At 46.7% G+C, this 16,703-nt stretch overlaps 1 protein-coding gene across 4 annotated transcripts in view; it reads left to right on the plus strand.

Moving 5' to 3' along the window:
* Positions 1–16,703, plus strand: part of LOC115202985 (ankyrin repeat domain-containing protein 11) — a 142,475-nt gene that overhangs the window by 98,604 nt on the left and 27,168 nt on the right. For 3 of the 4 annotated variants that reach the window (XM_029767208.1, XM_029767207.1, XM_029767209.1), the window contains one exon: positions 15,934–16,079. The exons of the other annotated variant lie outside the window; for it this stretch is intronic. In XM_029767208.1, the coding sequence (XP_029623068.1) occupies positions 15,993–16,079 (87 nt within the window). In that variant the 5' untranslated portion in view covers positions 15,934–15,992. The remainder of the gene's footprint in view (positions 1–15,933; positions 16,080–16,703) is intronic. 4 annotated transcript variants of the gene reach the window in all.

Here is a 16,703-nt window from a genome sequence, read left to right on the forward strand (position 1 = left end):
ACTAGGGTGGAGAGACTGCACAGGGAAAATAGTCTTACTCTTTTAGAAGGTGAAGGGCAGAAATGGATCCTCATCGCTGGCTTGGCTTAGTATGCAGAGGCAAACATTACCATTATTCCTCCAACTCTCCATCCCTCCCCCCTCTCACACGCTCTCTCATTCCGCCAGCTCGTTCGGTACATGTGCCCTGTCCCCGCGTTGCCAGGCAACAAGCCCAGTGTGTATTATTATTGTGGCTATGTCAGGCGCTCTTGCCTTTCTCTCATTTCTGTTTGACCAGGAGATGGTAGGATCGAATGCTGAGCTTTTGGATAGGAGAAGAGAAAAGAGGATGAGGAAAGGAAGGATGCGTGGAGGGGGAGGAGCAATAAGATGAGTGAGTCAGCGACGAGGAGATGAAGGCTTCCGATATGAGGGTAGAAAATATACTGTTTTTTTTCCCCAGCCTCCCTAGCTTTCCCTGGCGCATGGCAGAATATATGGCACAACCTCACTTCGCCTACGTCACTGGCAGAGAAAGATGAGATGATTTACCAGAGACGCATTCCAGCAGCAGCACTGAGCTGTATTGGTCAGAGTGCTCTCTCCACGGTAGAGAGAGAGGGGGAGGTGTAGGGGAAAGCGATCATGCTCAGAATATCAGATGAATTTATTGGATTCCAGCCCCCTGCTCTCAGACCAGAGACTGCTGGGTGGACAGGTGGCACTGTCCAGTCTGGATGGAGGTCCTGTCCTGTCTGTCTGGCCTATGATCTCTCAGGTGAGAGAGATGAGACAGAGCCCCCTCCATCCCATCTCCTCCCCCCAGGCCACTCCGTTCATCACAACCTTAATGGATCTCTACTCGGCTTGTTTGTCTTTCCCCCTCCCTACAAAGGCCTCTAATGAAATTAATTTGTGCGGGTCAGGGGCTCCACCGCCAATCTGGGTTCTGGTTGCCTGGATACTGGAGTGGGCCAGGCTGGCTCTATTTGCACACTAAACAGGGCTAGCTGCTGCGCCCCTCTCCTATATGAAATGTAAATAGACTGCACAGCCGCCGGGATGGTACACACAGCAGGAAGGGCCTCACTGCTCTTGCTCTCCCCTCATTGGGTAGCTCTCAATAACTCCTGTGATCTAGCAAACCATGATTATGACAACGATGAATGACGGACAGTGTAGGCTGGTGACTGATCATACACTATAACCATAACAGACATTGCAGCACTAGAAATGGACTGTGCAGTTGTTTTCGTATCGAGTAGAGAGCCATGGAGAGAATAATATGGCAAATGTCCCTAAATACACCCGCCATGCAGAATGACTACGTGCAGCTGCAGGGTCTGTGGCAGTTTAACTTTCTACATTTTTAGAATAAGAGCAGCTGCTGTAGTGGAAAATGCAGTGGTGTGGACCTGATGACAGGCCTGACTTTTAGGAGTGGCGGGAGGGGAGAGGGTGGGGATCTACCGATCTGCTTTTTATCTTCGCTGTAGCAGCAGGGGACTTCAGAATACCCCTCATCGGCGCTGTGCGTGCGTGCGTGCGTGCGTGTGTGTGTGGAAGAACAACTTCGCGCAGTGAGCTGAAGCGTTGGCCTCTGTCTGACCGCAGAGGGAGTGGCTCGATAGAGGGAGGCATGAAGAGAAGCGGAGGGAGAGAGAGAGTGATATGACGCAGAGAGGATGTGTCTTCTCCACCACCTCAGGCAGAAACAGAGATTGCTTATTTCTACCACCTTCCCCATTTCTCTGCCTGTAATTGTTTGTTTTTTTGCGCGTCCAATTCTTACACTCTGTCACATGGTATAGCGTGCCAGAAGGAGTGACATCATCCAAACCGCATCAAAGCACAGCATTTATTTGACTCTATTTCCATCCTGTGCGTGTGTGAGTGTTGTCTTTTGTGTTTGTTTGTGTGTGCGCCTCACTGAGCTATTATCCAGTCTGGCAGACCCCTCCTCCCTGTCTTCTCCTTGGGGTCTCTGCCCCTATCCCTACAGGGCTTGCCACACTCAGAATGCTGACGTGGTCCTCCTCCCATCACTGGAGGGTTGGTGTTGGGTTACCAGGTATCTCCGCTGGATGTTTTTGGCTCACCAGTAGGTCCTCACGTCTTGACGTTGCGCTGTGGTCACATGGGTCGTACTGGGGTACGGATGTAAAAATACCACAATCTGCCGTCGGTGCCAAATCAAATTAACCCAGAGGTTGCCTTGTTAAATCTTGTTCATTCTCTTCAATTAAATGCCATCGCTCTTTTCTCATTAGCTGGGAATGTTTGTGTATTTTTGTGTGCAGGGTGTGCTATTAGCATGATAACACTCATTAAGACAGACTGGTAGAATAGCTAACATAGCTAGCCATCGCTAGCATTCACTAGTTGAAGTAACTTTTTCAGTGAAATGGAGTTGACTGGTAATTACGACATGAATATACACTGAACAAAAATATAAACGCAACATGTCAAGTGTCCCATATTTCATAAGCTGAAATAAAAGATCCCAGAAATTGCCCATATGCACAAAACGCTTATTTCTCTCAAATGTTGTGCACAAATGTGTTTACATCTCTGTTAGTGAGCATTTCTCCTTTGCCAAGATAATCCATCCACCTGACAGGTGTGGCATATCAAGAAGGTGATTAAACAGCATGATCATTACACATGTGCACCTTGTGCTGGGGACAATAAAGCCACTCTAAAATGGCAGTTTTGTCACAACACAATGCCAGAGATGTCTGAAGTTTTGATGGAGCGTGCAATTGGCTTTCTGACTGCAGGAACGTCCACCAGAGCAGTTGCCAGAATTTAATTTCCCTACCAACATCGTTTTAGAGAATTTGGCAGTACGTCCAACCGACCTCACAACCGCAAAACACGTATATGGCGTTGTGTGGACAACCTTTGTGAACATAGTGCCCCATGTTGGGGGTGCAGTTATGGTATGGGCATGCGTAAGCTACAGACAACAAACACAATTGCATTTTATCGATGGCAATTTGAATGCACAGAGATATCGTGACGCGATCCTGAGGTCCACTGTCGTGTCATGCATTTGCCGCCATCACTTCATGTTTCAGCATGATAATGCACGGCCCCATGTCGCAAGGATCTGAACACAATACCTGGAAGCTGAAAATGTCCCAGTTCTTTCATGGCCTGCATACTCACCAGACATCATCACCCATTGAGCATGTTTCGTTCGAAAGTCTGGGGCCACTTAGAAATGTCCTTTTTTTTAAAAAGAAAAGCAAAGAAAATGGTCCATTAAAATTGAAAAGAAATACAGTGTAGACATTGTTAATGTTGTAAACGACTGTGTTAATGTTGTAAACGACTGTGTGTGTGTGTGTGTGTGTGTGTGTGCAGTGAGAGGACATTTTTTTTCTTCTGAGTTTATACACATGCATACATGCATGCATACACACACACACACACACACACACACACACACACACACACACACACACACACACACACACACACACGTGTGTGTATAAACTCAGAAAAAAAACGGCCCTAGCCCTCACCCTCCGATCCAGCTCAACGGGATTGAGATCCGGGCTCTTCACTGGCCATGGCAGAACACTGACATTCCTGTCTTGCAAGAGATCACGCACAGAACGAGCAGTATGGCTGGTCATGCTGGAGGGTCATGTCAGGATGAGCCTGCAGGAAGTGTACCACATGAGGGAGGAGGATGTCTTCCCTGTAACGCACAGCGTTGAGATTGCCTGCAATGACAACAAGCTCAGTCCGATGATGCTGTGACACACCGCCCCAGACCGTGACGGACCCTCCACCTCCAAATTGATCCTGCTCCAGAGAACAGGCCTCGGTGTAACGCTCATTCCTTCAACAATAAACGCGAATCCGACCATCACCCTTGGTGAGACAAAACCGTGACTCGTCAGTGAAGAGCACCTTTTGCAAGTCCTGTCTGGTCCAGCGACTGTGGGTTTTGTGCCCATAGGCGACATTGTTGCTGGTGATGTCTGGCAAGGACCTGTCTTACAACAGGCCTACAAGCCCTCAGTCCATCCTCTCTGTCTATTGCAGACAGTCTGATCACTGATGGAAGGATTGTGCGTTCCTGGTGTAACTCGGGCAATTGTTGCCATCCTGTACCTGTCCCGCAGGTGAGATGTTTCGGATGTACCGATCCTGTGCAGGTGTTCTTACACGTGGTCTGCCACTGCGAGGACAATCAGGTGTCCGTCCTGTCTCCCTGTAGCGCTGTCTTAGGCATCACACAGTACGGACATTGCAATTTATTGCCCTGGTCACATCTGCAGTCCTCATGCCTCCTTGCAGCATGTCTAAGGCACGTTCATGCAGATGAGCAGGGACCCTGGGCATCTTTCTTTTGGTGTTTTTCAGAGGACACTAAAGAGGCCTTTCTACTGACTAAGTTTTCATAACTGTGACCTTAATTGCTTACTGTGTGTGTGTGTTTATATATCTGTGTATATATGTGTGTGTGTGTATATGTATATTTGTGTATATGTATAGTTGAAGTCGGAAGTTTACATACTCTTAGGTTGGAGTCATTAAAACTAATTTTTCAGCTCTCCACAAATTTCTTGTTAACAAACTATAGTTTTGGCAAGTCGGTTAGGACATCTGCTTTGTGCGTGACACAAGTAATTTTTCCAACAATTGTTTACTGACAGATTATTTCACTTATAATTCACTGTTATCACAAGTTAAAGCTTGGTCGCAAATAGGTCTTCCAAATGGACAATGACCCCAAGCATACTTCCAAAGTTGTGGCAAAATGGCCTAAGAACAACAAAGTCAAGGTATTGGAGTGGCCCTCACAAACCTGACTCAGTTACACCAGCTCTGTTAGCTCTGTCAGGGGGAATGGGCAAAAATTCACCCAACTTATTGTGGGAAGTGTGTGGAAGGCTACCCAAACGTTTGACCCAAGTTAAACAATTTAAAGGCAATGCTACCAAATACTAATTGGGTGTATGTAAACTTCTGACCCACTGGGAATGTGATGAAAGAAATAAAAGCTGAAATAAATCATTCTCTCTGCTATTATTCTGACATTTCACATTATTAAAATAAAGTGGTGATCCTAACTGACCTAAGACAGGGAATTTTTACTAAGATTAAATGTCAGGAATTGTGAAAAACTGACTTTAAATGTATTTGGCTAAGGTGTATGTAAACTTCCGACTTTAACTGTATATATGTATGTGTAAAAAAAAAAAACTTTATTTGTCAACTGCGCCAAATACGACAAGTGTAGACTACTGTGAAACGCTGACTTTTACAAGCCCTTAACCAACAGTTAAAGAAGAGTTAAGAAAATATTTACTAAGTAGACTAAAATAAAAACTAATAATAAAAAGTAACACAATAATTATATGTATGTATGTGTGTGTGTGTGTATGTGTATGTGTGTGTGTGTGTATGTATATGTATGTATGTATGTGTGTGTGTGTGTATGTGTGTGTATGTATATGTATGTATGTGTGTGTATGTATATGTATGTATGTATGTGTGTGTATATATACACTGCTCAAAAAAATAAAGGGAACACTTAACACATCCTAGATCTGAATGAAATAAATAATCTTATTAAATACTTAGTTGAATGTGCTGACAACAAAATCACACAAAAATAATCAATGGAAATCCAATTTATCAACCCATGGAGGTCTGGATTTGGAGTCACACTCAAAATTAAAGTGGAAAACCACACTACAGGCTGATCCAACTTTGATGTAATGTCCTTAAAACAAGTCAAAATGAGTCCCAGTAGTGTGTGTGGCTTCCACGTGCCTGTATGACCTCCCTACAACGCCTGGGCATGCTCCTGATGAGGCGGCGGATGGTCTCCTGAGGGATCTCCTCCCAGACCTGGACTAAAGCATCCGCCAACTCCTGGACAGTCTGTGGTGCAACGTGGCGTTGGTGGATGGAGCGAGACATGATGTCCCAGATGTGCTCAATTGGATTCAGGTCTGGGGAACGGGCGGGCCAGTCCATAGCATCAATGCCTTCCTCTTGCAGGAACTGCTGACACACTCCAGCCACATGAGGTCTAGCATTGTCTTGCATTAGGAGGAACCCAGGGCCAACCGCACCAGCATATGGTCTCACAAGGGGTCTGAGGATCTCATCTCGCTACCTAATGGCAGTCAGGCTACCTCTGGCGAGCACATGGAGGGCTGTGCGGCCCCCCAAAGAAATGCCACCCCACACCATGACTGACCCACCGCCAAGCCGGTCACGCTGGAGGATGTTGCAGGCAGCAGAACATTCTCCACGGCGTCTCCAGACTCTGTCACGTCTGTCACATGTGCTCAGTGTGAACCTGCTTTCATCTGTGAAGAGCACAGGGCGCCAGTGGCGAATTTGCCAATCTTGGTGTTCTTTGGCAAATGCCAAACGTCCTGCACGGTGTTGGGCTGTAAGCACAACCCCCACCTGTGGACGTCGGGCCCTCATACCACCCTCATGGAGTCTGTTTCTGACCGTTTGAGCAGACACATGCACATTTGTGGCCTGCTGGAGGTCATTTTGCAGGGTTCTGGCAGTGCTTCTCCTGCTCCTCCTTGCACAAAGGCGGAGGTAGCGGTCCTGCTGCTGGGTTGTTGCCCTCCTACGGCCTCCTCCATGTCTCCTGATGTACTGGCCTGTCTCCTGGTAGCGCCTCCATGCTCTGGACACTACGCTGACAGACACAGCAAACCTTCTTGCCACAGCTCGCATTGATGTGCCATCCTGGATGAGCTGCACTACCTGAGCCACTTGTGTGGGTTGTAGACTCCGTCTCATGCTACCACTAGAGTGAAAGCACCGCCAGCATTCAAAAGTGACCAAAACATCAGCCGGGAAGCATAGGAACTGAGAAGTGGCCTGTGGTCACCACCTGCTGAACCACTCCTTTATTGGGGGTGTCTTGCTTATTGCCTATAATTTTGTGTGTGTGTGTGTGTGTGTGTTTGTGTGTGTGTGTATACATACAGTGGGGGGAAAAAGTATTTGCTCCCCTGCTGATTTTGTACATTTGCCCACTTACAAAGAAATGATCAGTCTATAATTTTAATAGTAGGTTTATTTGAACAGTGAGAGACAGAATAACAACAAAAAAATCCAGAAAAACGCATGTCAAAAATGTTATCAAATGATTTTCATTTTGATGAAGGAAATAAGTATTTGACTTCTCTGCAAAACATGACTTAGTACTTGGTGGCAAAACCCTTGTTGGCAATCACAGAGGTCAGACGTTTCTTGTAGTTGGCCATCAGGTTTGCACACATCTCAGGAGGGATTTTGTCAAACTCCTCTTTGCAGATCTTCTCCAAGTCATTAAGGTTTCGAGGCTGACGTTTGGCAACTCGAACCTTCAGCTCCCTCCACAGATTTTCTATGGGATTAAGGTCTGGAGACTGGCTAGGCCACTCCAGGACCTCAATGTGCTAATTCTTGAGCCACTCCTTTGTTGCCTTGGCCGTGTGTTTTGGGTCATTGTCATGCTGGAATACCCATCCACGACCCATTTTCAATGCCCTGGCTGAGGGAAGGAGGTTCTCACCCAAGATTTGACGGTACATGGCCCCGTCCATCGTCCCTTTGATACGGTGAAGTTGTCCTGTCCCCTTAGCAGAAAAAGGCCCCCAAAGCATAATGTTTCCACCTCCATGTTTGACGGTGGAGATGGTGTTCTTGGGGTCATAGGCAGCATTCCTCCTCCTCCAAACACGGCGAGTTGAGTTGATGCCAAAGAGCTCCATTTTGGTGTCATCTGACCACAACACTGTCACCAGTTGTCCTCTGAGTCATTCAGATGTTCATTGGCAAACTTCAGACGGGCATGTATATGTATTCTTGAGCGGGGGGACCTTGCGGTCGCTGCAGGATTTCAGTCCTTCATGTGTATTTCCAATTGTTTTCTTCGTGACTATGGTCCCAGCTGCCTTGAGATCATTGACAAGATCCTCCCGTGTAGTTCTGGGCTGATTCCTCACCGTTCTCATGATCATTGCAACTCCACGAGGTGAGATCTTGCATGGAGCCCCAGGCCGAGGGAGATTGACAGATCTTTTGTGTTTCATCTATTTGGGAATAATCGCACCAACTGTTGTCACCTTCTCACCAAGCTGCTTGACGATGGTCTTGTAGCCCATTCCAGCCTTGTGTAGGTCTACAATCTTGTCCCTGACATCCTTGGAGAGCTCTTTGGTCTTGGCCATGGTGGAGAGTTTGGAATCTGATTGATAGATTGCTTCTGTGGACAGGTGCCTTTTTTACAGGTAACAAGCTGCGGTTAGGAGCACTCCCTATAAGAGTGTGCTCCTAATCTCAGCTCGTTACCTGTATAAAAGACACCTGGGAGCCAGAAATCTTTCTGATTGAGAGGGGGTCAAATACTTATTTCCCTCATTAAAATGCAAATCAATTCATAACATTTTTGACATGCGTTTTTCTGGATATTTTTGTTGTTATTCTGTCTCTGTTCAAATAAACCTACCATTAAAATGATAGACTGATCATTTCTTTGTCAGTGGGCAAACGTACAAAATCAGCAGGGGATCAAATACTTTTTTCCCTCACTGTGTGTGTGTGTGTGTGTGTGTGTGTGTGTGTGTGTGTGTGTGTGTGTGTGTGTGTGTGTGTGTGTATTTCTCACAACATTTGGACGTGAACTATTATCCAGTTTTATATTAGCGTCTTGGCTGAACTGTTTTCGATGGGGAAAGATGGCTTCCTCACCCCGCCTCTGATTTTCGTTGAAAACTTCACTTTGCTGTGTGGACCAGTAGTACCTGCAGTTCATGGCGGAGTAGTAGATATTTGCTCTCTCTCTCTCTCTCTCTCTCTGTGTATTTTTGTGCTAGCTGATCATATGATACTGTTAAATGTATGGAGAGGCTCGGCCCACGCAGTGGAAGAAGTGAACTCACCCCCACCGCTGCACACAAGCTCCCAGAGGACTGTATCTGTTTACTAAGGCTTGCCATAATTTTAGGGGCTTGTTTATTTGTTTTATCATCCCAATGGAATTACGGTAGTTATGTATCCAGACTGTTTCATGTTCATAAGCAGCGTGTCCAGTAAATGTGTTTGTAAGCCAGATGCAGTTGCTTGCGAGTGGAGACTGTAGATTATTAGCAGTGTGTCCCCACATGGGTCCTACCATGTCAGTGGACAGTGAGGGGGACAGGGAGTCCTTCACAACAGACCCCCTGGATCCTATTGGAGATACCTGGGAACAACACAAAGTGCTGTCTCAGAATGATTTTTTTTTTTTTTGCAGCGACATAATCATCTGTTAGCCGTGATACTATGTAATTAACATGGAATATGTTTACCATGATATTCCAGACCAGGGTTCTCCCCAGGATTTTTTAACAGGGTGGTACTGATTATTGAGGTGAGGCTCGTTTTGACTCAGAGATTTTTGCGTCTTTTAACACCTGAAACTGCCATTTCCTGCAATCTAGAGCCTAAAATTATAAGAAATAATAACAAACAGTGCTTTAAATACACTTTTCCACATCATTTTTCCTAGAATTATACTGGTAATTTCATTTTTCACTGGTCAACAGAACTGGGACCATGAGGGCAAGAGTAAATCAGTGTGTCTCCAGGCCTGGCGATTTTAGGGTAGGGCGGGTGGATTTGGCTTAAACATTTTCTCAAAATAAACTTTGTTGCACAATTAAAGATAAATACACTTCATTTCAAACAGTTGGGAATAATCTAATGAATTCAGGGCTTTGTCAAATTATACCTAGGCTAAATATAAGCCTACAACCATAAGACCCACTAATTATTTTATCAAAATACATTGAGAGGTGAAGTTCGAGAGCCGTGTGTCCTCTGAAACACAACCTATCAAAGCCGCACTGCTTCTTGACACACTGCCCACTTAACCCGGAAGCCAGCCGCACCAATGTGTCGGAGGAAACACCGTACACCTGGCGACAGTGTCAGCGTGTACTACGCCCGGCTCGCTACAGGTGTCGCTAGTGCGCGATGGGAGAAGAACTTCCCTGCCAGCCAAGCCCTCCCCTAACCTGGACGACGCTGGGCCAAATGTGCGCCGCCCCATGGGTCTCCCAGTCGCGGCCGGCCCACGACAGAGCCTGAACTCGAACCCAGAATCTCTAGGGGCACAGCTAGCACTGCAATGCAGTGCCTTAGACCACTGCGCCACTCGGGAGGCCACTTATCAAAACAGTTTAACCTGCTTTTTGCAATATTCACTGATCTGGCTTTCAAGTCTGTCTATGAAAATGCCCCTTGTTGTTATTGCATAATGCACATACACTAATGATGAACAACTTCTGGTAGCAGGCGTTATAGAAATTATGGAATTCTTTTATAACGTCCACATGTGCCATTAAAACGGATGATGTGACAAATTGAACATTTTGCTTAAAATTTAACCTGCCACGTTTTTATTGGTTTTCCGTTAAAACTATAAGAAAAATCTTAAAATTCCATGTCAATTTACAATGCAGAACAATGCTCCTCTTACATGTGTATTGTAGGGCAATGACGTTCTATCTACTGCGACCCTTCACACACACAACGCAGCTACAGTAACGTCCGTAGCGACAATTGATAACTTTAATAATTGTTGATCAACTTCTTAAGTTCAACGTTCTGATCTGTTGCATCAGCCTTATTGCTTAAAAAAATACATGTATGTACTGTGGTGTGATTTTGGGATATATCATCCCACATCTTTCCCAGAGTCAGTTTGGAATATCTCTTTCTTACACAGAACGACAAGCCACACATTATTATTTTCTTACATAGTGGCGCAGCCAGGTCCACAATGTGGCAAGGCACCCCTTTTACATTCTTTGGGGAGAACCCTGCAGACATCAAAGAAGATACAAAAGTAAGTTATAGCTGCACAGTTAAAGGTCTATTTTCTGCCACAGTGTAGTGTTGAAGCAGGAAAAGAGGTGAGGGCTCTCAGTGTAGAAGCAGGAGAAGAGGGCTCTCAGTGTAGAAGCAGGAGAAGAGGGCTCTCAGTGTAGAAGCTAGAGAAGAGGGCTCTCAGTGTAGTGTAGAAGCAGGAGAAGAGGTGAGGGCTCTCAGTGTAGAAGCAGGAGAAGAGGGCTCTCAGTGTAGTGTAGAAGCAGGAGAAGAGGTGAGGGCTCTCAGTGTAGAAGCTAGAGGTGAGGGCTCTCAGTGTAGAAGCAGGAGAAGAGGGCTCTGTGTAGTGTAGAAGCAGGAGAAGAGGTGAGGGCTCTCAGTGTAGAAGCTAGAGAAGAGGGCTCTCAGTGTAGTGTAGAAGCAGGAGAAGAGGTGAGGGCTCTCAGTGTAGAAGCAGGAGAAGAGGGCTCTCAGTGTAGAAGCTAGAGAAGAGGGCTCTCAGTGTAGTGTAGAAGCAGGAGAAGAGGTGAGGGCTCTCAGTGTAGAAGCAGGAGAAGAGGGCTCTCAGTGTAGAAGCAGGAGAAGAGGTGAGGGCTCTCAGTGTAGTGTAGAAGCAGGAGAAAGAGGTGAGGGCTCAGTGTAGAAGCAGGAGAAAGAGGGGAGGGCTCTGTGTAGTGTAGAAGCAGAAGAAAGCACTTCAGTCTAACCTCCAGCTCTGCTGACCTGGGGTCAGTCTCAATAAAAACGTCCCCATTGGGAACCCATGAAAGACCAGATTTTGTACTCATCTACTGGGTCAGTGCGACGAACCCACAAGGCTCTGCCTCTGTTGGGATAGTCTGATTCACGCTAAGAGTAACAGCTCTAACCTGTGTGTGAACCCACCCACCCTCTCCAACCACCAATCGTAGTTGAGAATAGTCAGCAAGCCAATGCTTTGTCTAATGGCTCAAGTGCGTAGTTACATGACCAATCACTGCTGTCAGGTGACATTGGTGCCTGGAAGGGCTGTCAGCAAAACAACACACATCAAAGACTGTTTATATAGACCTTTTAACATGGCTGCCATGTGCGTCATGCTTATGCTGTTGAAATTGGACAGATAAGGCATTTCCAATACGGTATTGCAAGCAAAATAAGGAACGTACGTCGCTTTGCCTGAAAATGCCAAATTTACACTTACCACACTTATTGAAATTGTGCTGTCCCATGATTTTCAGATCCATGTTCTCTCCAATAGGCCTTTAGCATTTGCTATTTGTCTCCTGGTGTGCTGCTTTTCCACTGTAAACAGTGCTGTGAGGATGACGTGGGCTTTGTTTACCTAGCCTCCCAGACAAAACAATGTCAAAGTGAAACTCAATCGGTGATGTCATTTCATGACTTATGTAGGTGATGCTGATGCAAGACAAAAACTGTACGACATTTCATCAATACAGCTTTGGGAAAAAAATCTGACAGCCCCCATGGCTGACCCTGTTTGCGGAGTGGCAGGAAGGGACCCCTGGGGGAGTGTGGACAGACTGCACACATGGTGTGTGTTTGGGGGGTTGGAAGAGGGAGCCAGGATTTGTTGTTTTCAGTGTAAAGGAGCAGGAAGCGGATGCTGCAGGATCCAGCATTGGACCAAGGCCTCGGCTTCTCTCTACTGTACCTTACAGTGCATAGACTTACTCATATGTGATGAATTAGAGCTGCTGGCTTGTGGAGAGAAGCCCCTCTGTGTAACACACGCACACACACACACTGATAGCAGATGCTGTACAGCTTTTGAACGGGGTGGAAGGCAGAGGAAATTAGGCCTGTGTTTTGGAATAGATGTTATTGTGTTTCCTCTTGGGGTTCTGTTTCTGTGTGTGTGTTCCTCTCCCCACTAGGAGATGAAAGCTCAGAACACACATATAATACATTGAAGTCTCTCTGCCAACAACCCCTATAGAGGAATTGACTGAGGACTCAATAACATAATACACTTATTTAGCCCCTGTGCCAAAACCACCCCAGAATCCTTGAAGACAACCTAATAACACAATTACGTCCAGAAGCACAGCATCTGGATAGTGATGTTGCGTATACTAATATAGGCCTATGGTATTATATACAATAGTTATTACATTATGTAAAAAAGGGAGAGATATACCACTATTTATTGAAGTTTAAGTCAGTCACTGGTATGGTACACATTGGAAACTATATAGGAGAACTTAATAGGTTCTTATATACCATGCCATGCGCATACAGGCGGCAACATACACACTCAAAGTTATAGCAGAGGGGAAATTGGACTTGGTTGTTATTATAAAAAATAATTGTAATCTCAATATAATATGAAACTGTTTCGCACCACTAACATCAAAGGCTGGATACAATCACGATGTGTGAATTTACGAGTTTGGAGTTACCCTAAAATAGTGTGGAGTTTATTGTTCAATATAGCTCAAACTAGGTCGGCACAATGTGTGTATCATAGAATCTTTGTCTCTGTTAGTCGTTGACCCCGTTGCCACTTTGTGCTGCGTAATGTGAGCTTGGAGTGTGTGAGGTTTTGTGGGACGGGGCCAGAGAAGAGGGGTGGAGGCAGGCCGAGCAGAGCAGAGGTTTGCTGCGTCTCACTTTCCATATGCCAGGAAGAGAGGGGAGCAATGTTCCTCTGTCGGTGTGCGTCGCTGGCTCTGGGATATAAATAGCTGTCTTTGAGTAGGAGAGCTGCAGAGGGAGGGCCATGGCGCCAGGGCAGAGCTGAGTGCCAGGCAGCGTTCCCGGGTAGTGGAGAGAGAGAGGGAGGATGGCAGGAAGAGGGGCAAGCTCCAGCCCAGCCCTCTGCACACACTCTGGTAAAAAAAAAAGAATGCATTATGGAGGAGAAAAATATTGAGAAACTCTTTACATATCATTTATTCATGGGCGCTCGGAAGCAACCTCTCCACATGCAGACGGGGAAGTGGATACTAAAGAGAATAGGGCTAATCTAGTAGCATGGCTGCATGGAGATTCAGCAGGAGGGAACTGGGCAGGAGAGAGGCCATACTAAGCTTACAGCAGAATAGGCCTCACTATGAAAACGTTGCAGATGGTTTAGCAAGGCATCACTAGCTCACTGCAGAGTTGGCCGTACTATAAAACCACTGCAGAGGTTGTAACAAGGCCTCACTAGATCACTGCAGAGTGTCTAGAGGGTTTCATGCTAGCACCTAACATTGGGTTCAGAAAGGCCTCCCACACTACCACTCCCTGCATCACACTAGCACACCACTCCCTGCATCACACTAGTACACCACTCCCTGCATCACACTAGCACACCACTCCCTGCATCACACTAGCACACCACTCCCTGCATCACACTAGCACACCACTCCCTGCATCACACTAGCACACCACTCCCTGCATCACACTAGCACACCACTCCCTGCATCACACTAGCACACCACTCCCTGCATCACACAAGCACACCACTCCCTACTAGCACACCAGTCCCTACATCACACAAGCACACCATTCCCTACATCACACAAGCACACCATTCCCTACATCACACAAGCACACCACTCCCTACTAGCACACCACTCCCTACATCACACAAGCACACCATTCCCTACATCACACAAGCACACCACTCCCTACTAGCACACCAGTCCCTACATCACACAAGCACACCATTCCCTACATCACACAAGCACACCACTCCCTACATCACACAAGCACACCATTCCCTACATCACACAAGCACACCACTCCCTGCTAGCACACCACTCCCTGCTAGCACACCACTCCCTGCTAGCACACCACTCCCTGCTAGCACACCACTCCCTGTTAGCACACCACTACCTGCTAGCACACCGCTCCCTGCTAGCACACCACTCCATGCTAGCACACCATTCCCTGCATCACACTAGCACACCATTCCCTACATCACACAAGCACACCATTCCCTACATGACACAAGCACACCACTCCCTGCTAGCACGCCACTCCTTGCTAGCACACCACTCCCTGCTAGCACACCACTCCCTGCTAGCACACCACTCCCTGCTAGCACACCATTCCCTGCATCACACAAGCAAACCACTCCCTGCTAGCACACTAGCACACCACTCCCTGCTAGCACACCACTCCCTGCTAGCACACCACTCCCTGCTAGCACACCACTCCCTGCTAGCACACCACTCCCTGCTAGCACACCATTCCCCGCTAGCACACCATTCCCCGCTAGCACACCACTCCGTTATCACACCACTCCCTGCTAGCACACATTCCCTGCATTACACTAGCACACCACTCCCTGCTAGCACACCACTCCCTGCTAGCACACCATTCCCTGCTAGCACACCATTCCCTGCATTACACTAGCACACCACTCCCTGCTAGCACACCACTCCCTGCTAGCACACCATTCCCTGTTATCACACCACTCCCTGCTAGCACACCATTCCCTGCTAGCACACTAGCACACCGCTCCCTGCAGCACACCATTCCATGCATCACACTAGCACACCACTCCCTGCTAGCACACCATTCCCTGCATCACACCAACACTGTGTAGTATGTATGTTGGGTAGGGTAGGGCAGCAGGGCTGTTGTCCAGACGTGCCATATCCCTGAAGACATTCCTCAGCTGTTACTGAGAGTCATGAAGCAGAGATGTTTGTCTCCTGTCCCACAGTAAACACCGTTTCACTGGCATTGCACAATATAGCAAAACCTGCAATTCTCTCCATGTTTATTGTACTCGAGATGGATTAATGTTATTGATATCAAGACATTGGTTTCAATTAGGAATGTATTGTGTGTGAATAAGGGATTAGCTACTTTACAGGATGGTAGTAAAAACTTGCTTAGACTCGGTTCTTTAGGCCTGTCGTTCACCCACATTGACCACTATCTCTCTCACCCTATGGATATGGCAATGAAACACCCTACACTTAATGCACACTTCCTAACCTTTGAAACCAGAATGCAGGTGTAATTGTTGAAAATGGGGAGCCTGATGTACTGCTAATGGGAGCATTGTGTGGCAGGGTGGAAATGTGTTTTCTGTGGAGGCGAGTGACCAGGTGCTAACGTGTCTCTTTCTATCTCTCTCGCTCTCTCCTTTGGCAGACGGTCGATGACGATGCGATGGAAGCGTGAATGAGGTTTGGCGTGGCGATAGCTGAACGATGCCCAAGGGTGGGGGTTCAAAAACCCCCCAGCTGGAAGACTTCCCACTCAACACTGACATGGTGGAGAAGCAGAGTGGGAAGAAGGTAAGAAACACACACATACTAACACGCCACAAATCTACACACACACACAAGCCCCTTTACCGCTCCCGCTGCTGTGTCCTGCATCTAGGGGTCATGTCCTCATTACACAGTAAAAATCATTCTGGACTTAACAGCTCCATGGGAGTTGCCATTCAACTGGCTAAGAGCCCATTGTCGCTTTTTTTAGGATTATTTCTTATGACTGAGGTCCCATGTTGGGCGTGGGCTATGGTAACATTTCTACAGTGAAAGAAAACGCTTGTTGAGAACACTTAAAATTCCTGACATATGACATTTTTGGCCCATATCCAATATTTTCCTCGCCAACAAAAAAAACGATACTGATAACAGATATTTACAGTTTTAGCGGCCTTTTAAGCATTCTAGTACAGTTAAATAGTTAAAACCGACCGCTGCGTCCATGTGTGTAAGGCACTGCATCTCAGTGCATGAGGCGTCACTACAGTCCTTGGTTCAAATCCAGGCTGTATCACATCCGGCCGTGATTGGGAGTCCTATAGGGAGGCGCACAATTTGCCCAGCATCGTCCGGGTTTGGCCGTCATTGTAAATAAGAATTTGTTCTTAACCGACTTGCCTAGTTAAATAAACGTTACACACTGAC

Source organism: Salmo trutta, chromosome 12, assembly GCF_901001165.1.
Source record: "Salmo trutta chromosome 12, fSalTru1.1, whole genome shotgun sequence".
Taxonomy (NCBI): Eukaryota; Metazoa; Chordata; class Actinopteri; order Salmoniformes; family Salmonidae; genus Salmo; species Salmo trutta.